Genomic DNA, 15,187 nt, shown 5'->3' with positions numbered 1-15,187 from the left:
GCACACTGCAGCCTAGAGGAGCGATGCCAGTTTACTTGACATGAAGACCCTTTTTTTTTTACGTCGACGACTGCCATTGCGAATTGCGACTGCTCTTATGCAATCAACATACCTCCATTGCCATTCATTCCATTCCATCCTACAAGGCTACAACCCAACACTTCCCTCAACAGAACCAGAGATCATAAAAAATCTCACCGGAATCGAATCCTAGTAGTGCCAGTGACCTCACACTGCTTTCCCCCCACTGACGGAATCGCTTCTAGTTTGCAACTACTCCTATCTACGAACATGTGTTATGTTCCTTTTTAGATCTTCGTGTTTCAAACTTTGAGAAATCTTATATGGTTGGTTATTTATTTTGGGAATTCCACATCGAGGAATTTATTAGACTTGCAAACGCAAATTGAGTATGTCGATTAAGTTCTTCTTGTGAAACTTGACGCCCAAAGTTCGAATCTCCCGGTTCAAGTGCCTGTATTTCCATTTGTTCTTTCAAACGCGGTCGTTTTCTTTTGCGGATCAAACGTGGTTATTGGCACAACGAGAATATTTTGCACTACGTCATATAGTATTTGTAGGGATAGATCTGGAGGTTTTGTAGGAGTGGTTTGCTCAACTGCCCATACCCAAACGTCTCTATAAATCATGTATTTGTAGGAACGGTTCTCAGACCGTCCCTATAAATCGATTTGTAGATGTGACTGGTGTTATCAGCCGCCCCTACAAATCAATTTCTAGAAATCACGAAAAAGGGACAAAAAATAGTATTTTTTTAATCCGAGGAGGTTCCCATCGGCAGCCATACACCCACTCTATGATTGCAGCATTTTTTTTATGATTTTTGCACACTTTGCGTCGGCCGGGATTCGAACCCACGACCTCTCGCTCGCGCGCAAACTCTACAATCTATTTTGATCACTTGTGTCTACAATCCATTTTGGTTCCCTACATATTATACAAAATTAAGCATAAATTGATTGTTTGAGACCCTAAACTAATTCAAATGAAAAAGTTGTCCACTATAAAGTTTTATAACTTTTCGAGATCTACAACTTTCATTTTGGTAGTTTCTCCATCCGGGCTCACTTATAAAATTTGAATTTCAAATTTGAGAAATTCGAACGTAGTTTTCCATGACAAGATGATTTCAAATGAGAAAGTTATCAACTACAAAGTTTCATAACTTTTTGAGATCTACAACTTTTATTTTGGTTGTTTCTCCATCCGAAGTCGTTTACAAAATTTAAATTTTAATGCTTAATTTTTAATACTCGGTGTCTATTTGTAGGATCTGTTCAATATTGAGCTGCCCCTATAAATCTGGTTTATAGGGGCGGCTGGATATAGAGTCGCTCCTACAAATCGGGCTATTTGTAGGGGCGGCTGATAACACCGTCCGCCTCTACAAATCTATTTGTAAGGGCGGCTTATTTGACAACCATTTGTAGGGACGGCTCAATATAGAGCCGCCTCTATAAAGAAAGGGAGACGTTGCCATAAATTATTTTTGTAGTAACGTTGGTTACTTTGTTAATTTCTATGAGGTTTGCCTAGTTAGCCTCTTGATGAAAACATTCAAAGAAAAAGTGTATTCGTGCATTCGTATAGATAAGCCTACGTACATGAGTGTGGGCGTGTTGCGTGCATTATAGTCTTCTTTGGGTAAAGTAAAAAAAAGTACTTGCTATGTTGTGAAATATAAGGCATCAAGTTGGTTCTAGATCAAACTATATTAAGTTTGACTAACTTTATTGAGAAGAGCATTAACACCTACCATATCGAAGATGTAAGTTATGAAAATATATTTCATAACATATCTAATTATGCTAATTTTTCATCATAATTATTATTCTTTTTTAAAAAAAATAGTCCAACTTAGCACTATTTGACTTAGGACAAAATCAAACTTATATTTGAGATCATGAATTAAACTGTTGCTGTTTCTTTTTTTTAGAAAACAAGTAGGACCAGGGGTGGACCCGGTACACAAGGAGCGGGGACACGTGCCCCACTTAAATTTTTGGTTTCCAAAGAAAATATGCTTTTCTTTTATGTAGTTGTAGAGGTCTATCAGTAACAGGCTGTCAAGTTTTGTGCAAGTTTCGCCCCTGTAAACAAACTGAACGGATTAAACTTCTCCATAACGAAGGTTTGATTGGGGCTCACGTGGTCGAAATCTGTATCCAATGAAGAGTCATTCCCTTGCTGCCCGTGATGCCCTCGCTTTTCGATACACGGGCGCAAATAACCCGAACAGAGAAAAGCCTAAAGGCAGGCTTTGTCTTTTTGTTTCCATTCAAGTATTCGGGCATGTTTGGGTTTTTAAGTTATACACTGCTATGCCAATCTATCTAGTATAATTCATGGCCCACTTCTTGTGCGGATTTGGTCTTTGCCCTTCCTGTTTTTCTTGAGAATATATGTGACTTCTACAGCATCGAACTCGCTCACCTAAAACCCAATGCCATCACAATGCTTCGCCTTCTTGTGTGAGGCCAGGACAGGAATAAAGAATAGTGTCAAGCTTTGGCGTTATTTCGCAGGGGGGGCATGTGTCCCCATTCAAATTCTTGGTTTCGCAAACGCGCCTCCAATGTGATGGTAGCGACTCCCGGTGGGGAGTGTGCCCGCCGAGTTTGAATCCTGTCCGGATCGCCCCCGTGTCGCACCAGGGATATTTCCCTGATGGGACCGAGCGTGTGTGTGTGGGTTGTGTTTAGTAGTGTAGGTGTGTGTGTGGCTCGAAGCCCGTCGTGAGATGTTTTAGGCAGTCTCATTTGCGCTTGAGCATGCGATTAAGCATGGTGCCCATATATGAGTCTTATATGATAGGCCAGTGCTCCTGGCAGGTTTCAAAAAACAAAACAAAATCTTAATTTTTAAAGAAAATATATCTTTTTTGTTCCGCGATGTCGGAAAATTACATCCATCCAGGAGACCCCCTTAATTAAAGAGACTGAAATTACATTGAATTCTAGAAGAATCCCACGCCTTGATATTTCTTTTTTCTTTTTTCGTTTTTTAGGTGCAGTGCCTTGAGGTTTCAGGGTCACCCCGTGCTAACGGGCCTTGAATCAACAGAGTGGACCATGGCCTGATCCAAGTTTTTGCCGGGGCTGCCAGCTGGCGGGTCTGAAATCTAGCCTGTTCGGTTGGCTGGTTCGTATCGTTGCTGGTTCATGAAGAAGTACTGCTGGCTAGTTTGTGTTAGAGAAAAATATTATTTCGGCTAAAAATTTACGATCGTTTACGACAAGCTCAAACGAACGGGCTGAGCCCAACCAGCCTTTTCCCCAACCCCTCGCGGCCTTGCGGCAGCATAAAATCTGCTTTAGATCTGACAAACTATGGAAACCACACAAGCCGCAGCACTTTTCTTAAAAAAAAAAAAACTGCTGCGCTGCAAGTCTGCGACGCCCCCGCTCCGGCGCTCCAATTCGGCGAGATGCCATCGGCAACAGTCCACGCCCTGCGCCTGCGGCGCATCCGTGCATGCTGCATGCCATGTGAGCTGCTGCTTAAGAAACTATTCAGGAGAGCTGCCCGTGCTAGTAAACAAATGCCGCCAGCAAGCATGGGCGTGGAACAACGCTGCCACTAGCAAGTAGCAAACCATATATAACGCAGATGCCCTGAAACACATGAATGGGCGATGAGTACATTATTGACCGGTGTTCTTCTCCTCCGGCCACGGCCGCCGTCAACTTGTACTGGTCGAGCATGCGTGTCACCTTGTATGCCGTGCATGTGCGTCACAACTGGATCGCTGATGATGCATGGACAGACAGGCCGGCTCATTTTAGTATGTGCACGGCAATGGCATCTCGGCTGACACAGAGGCAGTAACGGACAAATAAAAAAGGTTTATTGTATTTAAGTATCATGAGACCCTGATGGAACTTGAAGATGATGAGGGGAAGATTTACATACATACATAGCTGTAACGAAAGGGGCAGATTTACATACATACATAGCTGTAACGAAATAATCAATCAATTGCAGTAAAAGAAAAGAGAAAGATCAGAGAAACGGAGGGTAACATTCATCATACATCTCTCAGACCAAAAGTGCCTGAACTACACATATAGTCTGTGCCGATCGCCTTTTTAGTTGACGACGTTGCACTTCTTCCTGATCTCGCCCTGGCTGCCGGTGAGCACGTCGACGGCGCCCATCTTGAGCATGGACGCGGCGAAGTCGGCGAAGAACTCCTCCTTGTAGTTCCCCGTGGCGTGGCGGAGCACGTAGGCGCGGGTGAAGGGGTTGGTGAGCAGCGAGCCGTCGGAGTGGAAGAGGCCCCTGCGCTTGGCCACGTTGGCGAAGTAGCCCAGGTCGAAGGTCTTGAAGCTCCCGGGGTCCATCTCCACCAGCGTGGTGTTGTCGTCCAGGCTCGGGCACTTTCCACGGAGGCGCGCCATGTACGCCAGGTCCAGCGTCGGGTCGATGTCGCGGGCGTTGTCCAGCCCCGTGAAGTTGTAGAGCCGGTCCGAGAAGGAGAAGCAGTGCGACGTGCCGATGGTGTGGCCGGCCGAGAGCACCACCAGGTCCTTGGTGTCCAGGTTCTTGGCGGCGAACAGCTGGGTCAGCTTCGTGAAGTTGCCCGTGGGCGGCGGCAGCTGTTTGGTCTCGTTGGAGATGGACACCCTGCCGTCCCGCCGCCCCAGAGGGACCGCCCAGAACGGGCCCTTGCTCTGCGTGCGTGCAAACCAACCAACCAGTAAAAACAGTTGTAATGAAATGTGAAACAATGGTGTGGTGCCTGTGCGTGCATGCATTGCTCGATCGGTTGCTCACCAGCCACACTGCGTCCCTGGCCATGAGGGCCAGCAAGTCGGCGCAGGAGACAGTGTCAGGGCACGCCTTCTCCACCGCGGCCTTGACCCTCTCGATGAAGCTGAAGCCGCGCAGCGTCAGGTTCGGCTTCGCGTCCTTCTCCGCGGTGTTGTTCGCCGTGGAGTCAAGGAGGACCGAGCCGTCGCACCCCTGCACCGATCGGCGAGCAATGCAGGATGCAGGAATGGGGTTAGCAATAAGCCGATAGAGCCTAGATGCACAGAGCAATGCAGTGCGCGTACCCTGACGAAGCAGTCGTGGAAGTGCATCCTGAGGAGCGGCCCGGCGAGGCTGGGCGCGGCGGAGAGCGCGCGCACCATCTCCTTCCGGACGACATCCTCCACGCTGGGGCACGACTGGCTGTAGAACTTCTCGTCCAGCTGCGCCACCGCCGACGCCGCCGCGAACGCCGAGAGCAGCAGCGCCAGGAGAGCCGCCCTGGACGCCATATCTCTTCAGAGTTCAGAGAACAGAACGAACCAGGTGAAGCTCAGCTCGCTGATGAGGCCGGGAAGCTAGACGGAAGAGTGCGCTGCTGCTGAATTGGCGGCCACGACACGGGGCCGCGATTTATAGAGCCGGGCCGGGCCTACGGCCGCATGTGTTAGGCTGGCTCGAGCTTGCATGGCTGAATGAGTTGAGTTGTTCTTGCTTGCGCTGCGGCATTTCGGGAATATTTGCTGTAGCAGGTACAGCGGCCGGACTACAGCAAAGGTAGGCCCTCTTTGCATAGATAATAATAATAGTTATCGACTAATAATTATCTCTTTTGATCTAAATATTATAACTAATAAAAAAACTAATTATTAGATGGACCTCTACATAAATAACTATCTTACTAGTTCGACCAGGCCATATTTGATTTCTCATAGATAATAGCTATCTGCTAATAATTAACTCTTTTATATCCAACCATATATAGATAATAGACTAGCTAATTGTTAGCTGAAACTTTAGATAACAACTTCTCACTAGTTGGACCAAATCAAATAATAACAACTAATAGGTGGATCAACAACCCAGCCTTATCTGTTAGCTGTGTATCCAAGCACCATCCCACGTAATATGTAGCTAGCCAATAGTTAGCTGGCTAATATTAGTTATGTGCTATTAATTAGCTAGGTAACTATTATCAATTAATGGATCCCAAAATGACCTAAATTAGATAATAGCAGCTAATAGTTATCTTAGTAGCATTTTTCATTAGCTAGGCATCAAAACACCCTCTATCTATTAGTTAGCGAGCTAATATTAGCTATGTGCTATTAGCTAGCTAATAACTACTATCACCTAATGGATCCAAAGAGGACCCAAATTAGATAATATTAGCTAATAGTTATCTTAGTAGCATTTTTCATTAGTTTTGCATCCAAACACCCTCTAACTAATACTCCATATGTCCATGAAAACATGCAACTATGAGTTACGTGCTAGAAAAAATAGTTCACGTTAACCAAATTTCTAGTTAATAGTATTCATATTTATGGCTCTAAATCAATTTATTATGAAAATATATTTCATAATTAATCTAATTATATCTATTTGATACCATAAATATTGATATTTTTTATCTATAATTGGTCAAACTTAAGATACTAAAACGTGACATTATGCTAAAATTATATGTTTTCCTAGACGAAGGGAGTAGATAGCTGATACAGCTAGCTAGCTAATATTAGATATGAGCCATGAGCCACCTATATTAGCAATCAGGGCTGTGGACAGACACGGACCGCGGAAGAAGGCCACGTTTGATTAGTTGCGAAACAAACATATGTCATGTGGAGTTTAATTAGCATAGGTACCACACTAACTCCTCTGCTGGTGGCTGGTATTACACTAGCACTACTGGTGAAAATTCACTATCACTGGTCAGTACTCAATACCTGTACATCACCCTGTAGGCCTGTGCTGTGTTTGCTAGCTTGGAGCAAACTGAACCGAAAAGTGTGCAGAGCACAGGAAAGGATCCCTAGTGAACCGCAGTACTGTACGACGTCGTTCGGGTCATAAAAACATCAGTACAATTTGTTCGTTTGTGTGTAGCGATCTCTCGGCTAGAGCATCGCGAGCAGTTTCTGCTCTCCCTGTCCCTGTAAAATTATCATATTAGAAATAGTTATATTTTTTTTCCTTGTTTCAACAGTTCTCCAATACCTTTCTCTGTTTTTTTATGGCCACCAATATTTTCCTTATCTCCCCTCAAAGAAAGGGGAGATATAACTTCCCAAATACCACGGAGATCATCCCAACTATTATTTTTTATCCATATTTTCTCTTACACTCATGTGAGACCCACCTTTCATATGGATATTGAAGAAGATACAGTGAGACACTACTGCAGTATCTCTCCTAATAAATCAAGAAAATGATATTGGTCTGCCTCAGTACTAGATTATTGAGAGAGTTGTACTGAGGACCGCTGGCTCACTCGGATCCCTCGTCCCCCAGCAGAACGGCGAAGTACAGCTTCCCCTCCTCCATGCAGTACTGATCGGCCCCAGGCCCTGCGTTGCACGAAACGCTGATGGCGTCGAGAGCCTGTCATCAGTTTGGTCAGTCGTCATCAGCCGTCTCTCTCACGAACCTCAACACGCACTCTCCAAAAGTTAGGGCGCGTTTAGATGCAATTTTTTTTGGTTTCGGTTACTGTAGCAGTTTCGTTTGTATTTGGCAATTAGTGTCTAATTATGGACTAATTAGGTTTGAAAGTTTCGTCTCGCAATTTCTCACCCAACTGTGCAATTAGTTTTTTTTTTGTCGTCTATATTTAGTACTCCATACATGTACCGCAAGATTCGATATGACGGGTACTATCCAAAAAAAAAATTTAGGAACCGAACAGGCCCTTAAATAAATGAACTCGTGTACACACAGTGACGCAATCCCACAACAATCCAGCTCAAACATGTACTGCAAGCACAGGCAGGCCGGCTGGTTGGTAAGCACAAGCACCCCCATGATTCTGATGCATGTGCAAGCCGGGGAGGTTACAGGGGCGGCTACCTCACCTGCAACTGCAAGGTGAGGCAATGAGGTCCCTAATCATTGGGTAGCTAGGGCGCCGATCAGAACCTCCGTTATGATGTTAGGTAGTGGCAAGGCAACCAGACAACAGTCCGCGTCATGATTCACGGCCACATGGGGCAGCTCGGGAGGAACTCTATTGGTGGGGGGAGCTGAGTTGCCGGTTGAGCTGGAGGACGCTACTGATGAACTGCCGCCGCCGCGGCCAGTAGGCAGTATGTAGCTGGTGTTCTTGCAGCGGAAACTCCGATCCCCACGGGAGGCTGCTGCTGCACAGCACGGAATAGACTGGCGGAGCCGCCGGCGTCCATGTGGCATCTACTTGCCTGGATTCGGGATCCGGTGGCCGGTGCTGGTCGGACGTCGGAGCTGATGACAGGGGGATTTCACCCTCCCACTCACGGGTTGCAAATGATGACGACTTAGGAGGGGTGTTTATCTATGATGATGCTTGATGCTTCCCGTTCTATGGTGGTGGTTGAACCGAGCTGCGACAATGTCTCTATTCAAGGGCCTGCTTTCTATTAGCACGGGTGCATGGGAGCGGCGATTGCGAAGGTTGTACTGTATACTACTACCAAAGTACCAAGAGAAGAAAGAGTCCAAGACTAGGGGAAGGGAACTAATGAACGTGTCCGCTTGCTGTTGCTCTCGAATAGAGAACAGTGGGATAAAAACGGATGGAAAGCTACGTGTTTGTCGTGAGAGCATCTGCGACGGTCATTCTATTAGACTATGGTTCAGCTTCTAGTTGAATGCTTCTGCTGCTTAAAAATAGAACGCTAATCACGAGTAGAAGTAGAAGTTGCTTTCTCATAAGCAAGTGTTTTTGCGTAATACAATTTTCGCAACACCTTTAACCCCGACGACGATAATGCGCGAACGCTCATCCATCGCGAAACAAGCCAACGAAATTCCGACAGCTTTTAATTTCTTTTTAGGAAAAAAATTAATTTCCACCTATTGGCCCCGTTCAGCTTATCCTATATCTGGCTTTTTCGGCTTTTTTCTCTCCAGCCGAAACAATGTTTTTCTCTCATAACATTTCAGCTAGAACCGCGTTTTTCAGCCAATTTCAGCCAAGATTCAGCAAGCCGAACAGGCCATTACCCTATTTGGCAGTATGCAGCAGCGCGGGACTGCTTGCATGCGCGCACGGCTCTATAGTGCCTATGACGTCAACGCTGATGCAGGTAGGGAAAAAGTGAAATATTTATTTTAAATTGCTATAACTTCAAAACGGTGTATCCAATTTTAATTTCGTCTGCACCGGTATGTTCTACGCAACGAGACGAACAAAACTAGACTCCACTTGTATATGTTTCGAAGAATTTTTTTTTTCTAGTAACAACTTATATGTACTAACTTATAGATATAACTTATGCGGAAAAAATTAAAAACTTAAGAGTTATGAAACATAACTTATTTACAAAAAGTTATTAAACACAAATGGACGGATTAACTTATAACTTGAGCCAAAACTTGCAAACTTAAAAATTATTAACACACAAAGTGTCGGTGTTTTGGACCGGCGAGCCCTCAACCAACTAGTAAATTTGTACTGCGTGTTCCCGATCCCGGATGGTAATGCAAAGAGACACAAGGTTTATACCGGTTCGGGCAATGGGTGCCCTACGTCCAGTCTGAGAGTTCGATCTTGTATTCCTTGTACCGAAATGCTCGTAGTAGGGGGTTACAAGCAGGGCGAGAGAGGGAGCTTGTCCCAGGTCTCCGCGGGGGGCGGCGTGGATAGCTTGAGATGTTGATCTCAAGCAACGGGGAAGCTCGTGTGTTCGTCTGTGCGTCTGTGCGTGAGTTCGTCGAGTGGGCGTAGGCCTAATCCTAGGTGTCCGGTCCCTAGAAACGGCCTTGGTCCCTCCCTTTTATAGTTGAAGGGGGGGGGGACAAGGGTGATACATGCGCTAGCTACACGGTGTCGTACGAATGGAGGCGGCATGTCCGAGCCCTGTAGCCTGTTACTGTGGCGGCGTGGTCGATGAAGTGGTCCCGTCCTTGAAGTACTGGGGCGACGCGCCGGTCACATCCGATCTTGTGTGTCGTGGGAGCTCTAGTGTTATCTTGAAGCAGGCGTGGCGGTCGACGTGCTGGTCACTGTGTGTTGACTGCGTGAGAAGCCGAGGCTCAGCCGGTGCCGAGGCCGAGCCATCGTGGGAGGCTCGACAGGTGCGAATCCCGAGGTTGTCGAGACCCTGAAGTATATTGCCGAGGCTCGAGGGGAGCAGTTGGTCCTGTGCGCTGATTCCGAGGCTATGGTGATCCGGACTTGACCCCCCACGCCGCGTTGTTCCTGGGGCAGGGGTTAGGTGGCACAGCATAGTGCGGGTGCTGATCGTGGGCACAGCACCAGAGCATAGTGGCCGGTAATCCCTGCCCCGTCCTGTCCCAGTCGGTATGGCGTTGACGCGACTTCCTATCTCGTCGGCCGCTCCATAGTGTCGAGTCGTCGTTCGGCTGATATCACGGGAGTAGTTGGCGCATTAATGGGACGCGACGCGCTGTCGGGGAGACTGGTCGAGGCAGAAGCGACGGGTTGTTGCCGAGCCGGCCTCGAGCGATACGGAGAATCGACATCTCGTCCGAGGCTTTACGCGCGGGGCCTCGGGCGAGACGGAGAATCGGTTCCCCGTCGAGGCCCCCTATGCGAGGCCTCGCGCGAGGCGGAGATTTAGCAGGCCGTCGAGGCCTCCCGTGCGAGGCCAAGAGCGAGGCGGAGAGCCGGTGGGCTCGGACGAGGCTAGGGGTTAACCAATGGTTTACCTTTTGGCTTTGTTTTCGATGGGGTTTAAGTGATTCTTTCGGTATACGCTCGGGGTACCCCGTTTTATGTTACCCGACACAAAGGAACGAATTAACTTATAACTTATACTAAAACTTAGATACATAAAAGTTATGAAACACAACTTATGTACAAAAGTTATCAAACACAACTTGTGTACATAAGTTATTCAATACAAACTTATGTGCATATGTTGTAAGTTATAAGTTATAGAGTAAAATGCAGCCTGGGTCCTTAAACTTTTAGAGCATTCCCATCTGGGTTCTCAAACTAAAAAAAATGACTATCTAGGTCCCTCATCTATTGTCGTCGTGCACAAAAGGTCCAAAACCAGGAACGCAATCACCAACATCCGACGTGGCACGCCACAATGGCAGCTGAACACTGGGGGCCGTGCCACATTCTCAAAAAACTCCCGCTTTCTTTTTCTTTCTCACTCCCAAGTCCATCCTCTCTCTCTACCCAATCTCCTCCCCGACACCCCCGGCTCCGACGTCACCGCCTAGATTGCTGTTGCGCTCATCGAGTCAACGCTGCCGGCATCCTCCATAGCCGCGGCCGCCTCCGCAGTGGCGGTGCTGCTCGACTCCGCCGCCGACGGTGGTGGGGACATCCACGAGCGGGCCATGGCCACGCTGGCCGCCCTCACGTCCTCAGATGCCGCGCGGCCGAACCAGGCACAGGAGGCCGGCGCCGTGGTGCCTCGACTGTGCCTCGCGCTCAATTCTGGCTCCAACGCTGTGTTCGTCGAGCATGCGAGCACGGTGCTGCTCCCGCGTCGAGCTTATTGCCAGCCGCGCCACCTCGTCGTCGCGGGCGCACTTCTCCCTGATGACAACCGTGACGGCATGTAGCCGAGCGCATTTTGCCGCAAGAGCGTGTGCTGGTCAGACGAGAGCTTCCCGTCATCTATCGATGTCGCCGCGGCTCCTTTTGTCCCGACCGACAAAACATCCAAGTCGAGGCTGCCATGGCCGCATGTGAAACTGATGCTCCGACACCATCTATCTAGGAGCTAGGAGAAGGAATGGGCACCATCACGCCAGAAAGATGATCTGCGCCAAGGGAGCACTGGAATGCAAGATGCATCTACTCGAGGCCTGCAACAGGATTGCATAGGGGGTGTAGGGTCGGCCGACTCAACTGTCAACACGCACGCCATCTACCCGTCACCACGACGCCTAAGTGCGTTGAGCTACATGCATGCAGGTGCATGTGTATTTGCACGTACGTGCTCACGTGCAAGCTAACAAACCAGAAGACGACGATGGGCCAGGAGGCAGCCACCTCTCTACACATGGCGCCAACGAGGAGATCGATGGCTCAAGGGCATGGAGGAAGCGACAGCAAGAGGCTCCAACCAAGGCCTCGAACATGGCGGCCATGTGCACGTGGGAGCGCATGAGGCCACGCATGCCCTGCACGCCGTGCAAACGGAGCACGAGTTCGCGCCCGGGGACGAGAGCTCGTGCTGCTCGGCGGCGATGCGCGGCGTGGCCGCGGCGAGGGTTGGGTACGGGAGCTCTTGTAGGTTCCCTACCAAGACCGATGCCGCCGTGCAGGAGCCCATCACACGCTCCTTCTCCATGGTCGCGTAGGAGCCCATCACGGCCTCGGCCAAAAGCTGTAGACCAAGGAGGCTACTGCTGCTGGCAGCTCGGGGGAGGGCACTGCCCAACGAGGCGATGACGGTAGCAGTAACGTCGCTGACTGTGGTGCTAGCGAGATGAGCGGTCGGTTCCAACGGCTTCTGTCGTCGTTCAGGCTCGGCGATAGCTCGCGGAGCATGGTGCTAGGATCCACCTCGATCTGTGATGGTCGGAGCTCGCGGAGCACGGTGCTGGGATCCACCTCGATCCGTGATGGCTGGAGCTCGTGGAGCACGGTGCTGCTAATCTCACAGCAAGGATGCCGCCGGCGAATCCCTTCCCGACGAGCTCACGGCCGGTGCTCTGCTTTCCTACCGCGTTGGGCGCCACAGTCGCATCACCTTCGCCCTCCGTTCCCCTTCCTCTCTCTAAAACGGCGTCCTCCAAAAGTGTGAGGGTTTTTTTTTTAGAATGTGGCACGGGCCCAATGTTCAGCTGCCATCGTGGTGTGCCACGTCGGATGTTGGTGCTTGCGTGGCTAGTTTTGGACCTCTGGTACATGGCGGCAATAGATGAGGGACCTAGATAGTCGTTTTTTTAGTTTGAGGACCCAGATGGGAATGCCCTAAAAGTTTAAGGACCCCGGGTGCATTTTACTCTAAGTTATATGTTACAACTTAATATACTTAAATTGCTACTAGAAAAAAAAATTCTTGTTATAAGTTACATGATAAAAGTTATGTTATAAGTTAACTCTAGAGTTTTCAAGTTTTTCGCATAAGTTATATGTTATAAGTTATGTGATATAAATTTTATGTTATAAGTTAACTCTTGAGTTCTCAAGTTTTTGCAAACGTTAAATGTTATAAGTTATGCGATATAAGTTATGTGTTATAAGTTAGTACACATAAATTGTTACTAGAAAAAAAATTCTTCGAAACATATGCAACTAGGGTCTAGTTTTGTTCGTCTCGTCACGTAGAACACACCAGTGTAGATGGAATTGAAAAAGGATACACCGTTCAGAAGTTATAACATTTTAAAATAAATATTTTGCTTTTTTTAACCTTGCATGAGCGCTGATGCCAGCACGAGGGGGGGGGGGGGGGGTAGGGCTCCATCGTTCGCATGCACCGTGCAGGAGCAAAGAGCGCAGGTGAGAATCGCTAGCTGGATCCAGATCGAGTGAACGTTGACTAGATTGGATTCGGGAAACCTTTCTGCATTTCCGTATGGATGGAAGTAGAGAGACATTTTACTCTTGTTTCAAGAGAAATAGTAGGTTATTCGTAGTTGTTTAACCAAGCAAAGTATTTTCGCAGTCCATAGTTCATAACAGTTTTTCCATAGAATACAACTCTCAATAGCTTTTCCACGGCTCATGCTGAACCAAATGGACTCTTAAACTCACTATCAAAATCCTTATTTGAAGAGCCACTCGAATAAAAATGGTTCTCTATATGTTTTCACCCTCCAACAACTTCTCTATATCTTATGCATACTTTATTTAACCTCGTTCTCCATCTTTAACTAGCGAGAAATCAGAAATAGAAGATTATAATATTTGGAGATCTAATTGAAGAGTGTTTGAGGACCTTTTTTTCCACCAAAAACTTATCTATTATATATTAATGCAACAGTGCTAAAAGGAGCATTCATATTTGCCGCAAGGGTCTAAAAATTACTGGGATTAATCACGAATAGAATAAAAATATGCACCGTTGGATTTTATGATGATCTAATGGTCTAGATTAACTTGAGAAATCCAACGAGCTAATACCGAAGAATCCATATCGAATACGAAATAATATATGTAGCTAGATTTGTTAACCGAAGAATCCATATCAAATATGAGTTAATATATAGCTAAAGTTGGAAACTAAAAAATATGAAAATTTAATTTGATTTCCATACAATTAGTTCCATGAGAACTATAACAAAAGGAAACTTATTATGATTTGTGTTGTTGGCTTGATAATTCGACCTTGCTTTAGACAAGGGAAAAAAGCCACATGTATCAGTTTTTTTTTTTGAGAAACAGCCACATGTATTAGTTAATAATAACTAATATAATAAAGGAAGGAATGACCCAGAATGTGTGTTTTTGTGCTGTTCTTATTGCGGTGATTTTTTTAAAAAATTTCTAATGTTGCAACGCATATATAGTATATAAACCCTATTAAGAAATAATCTTGGACTTGTTCGCTTCAAGTTCAGGTTGTGGTTTCACCCATTCTCAAAGTCGGTAGCAGCATGTGTAAATTTTCTTACCTTTTTTTTGAAAAAAAATCTCGCACTCATACCACAGGAGCATGTAGCTACAGATTTATATCAAAGCTTATATGATATAAGCCTCGAAAACTATTTCCATGCCTTTTTCTTTTTAGAGGAACAACTACTCCCATGCCTAACCGAGCCCATGTTTAAGGAAGGAAGACAGCTACGGAGCCTAGGAGATCCATTGCAGCCCGCATTCTGACTGTTTCCTATTGTTCCAATCTTAAAGGCCCATATACGTCTCATGTCTCGGAAGCCCACGAGAAGTCCGAGAACTTAGCGGCAGAGCATGGTAGGACGCTTCGTTTAGCACCACCTCGCCAGCCGAAGCTGGATGCGCTGCGAGCTCCCGCTATAAGACGAGCGCCCCGGGCACCCTAGCTCCATACTTACCTGGACGGGGTCGACGGGCGATCACGAAGGCCCGTGGCCTAGGTCAGTGGCCCGCATCGCACTTGGCGGGTGCGCTGGTTTACCATCTCCCCAAGTGGGAGAGTGGACGTCATAATTTGTGGTAGAGGGGGTACGCGTTCGCGCGGCCCCTGCCAATTTCAAAGAATTAAACTTTGGTCCCCGGGCTCAGATAAACAGGTAAACTTTTGGCCCTGAGTGGTTTCTTGTTTGCGGCTCTGCGGGCGGGATCAAATAGAGCGCAAATAAA

General features: G+C 47.1%; 1 protein-coding gene and 1 non-coding gene across 2 annotated transcripts; one reads left to right on the top strand and one right to left on the bottom strand.

The window, feature by feature from the left end:
- Positions 1 to 3,846: 3,846 nt before the first annotated feature.
- LOC136517330 (peroxidase 1) lies at positions 3,847 to 5,361 on the bottom strand. The gene is made up of 3 exons (XM_066510881.1): positions 5,079 to 5,361; positions 4,798 to 4,986; positions 3,847 to 4,694 (listed from the first exon to the last, which is right to left on the bottom strand). Exons 1-3 carry the CDS (start codon positions 5,283 to 5,285, stop codon positions 4,110 to 4,112), a joined length of 981 nt encoding a protein of 326 aa, XP_066366978.1. The 5' UTR covers positions 5,286 to 5,361; the 3' UTR covers positions 3,847 to 4,109.
- A 9,550-nt stretch (positions 5,362 to 14,911) lies between these two features.
- On the top strand, positions 14,912 to 15,071 carry LOC136519222 (U1 spliceosomal RNA). The gene has a single exon (XR_010774781.1). It is a non-coding gene; the product is annotated as a U1 spliceosomal RNA (small nuclear RNA).
- Positions 15,072 to 15,187: the final 116 nt, after the last annotated feature.

This window comes from Miscanthus floridulus, chromosome 17, assembly GCF_019320115.1.
Source record: "Miscanthus floridulus cultivar M001 chromosome 17, ASM1932011v1, whole genome shotgun sequence".
Lineage (NCBI taxonomy): Eukaryota > Viridiplantae > Streptophyta > Magnoliopsida > Poales > Poaceae > Miscanthus > Miscanthus floridulus.
The sequence above is the reverse complement of the archived record's forward strand: the minus strand, read 5'-3'. Positions and strand labels throughout refer to the sequence as shown.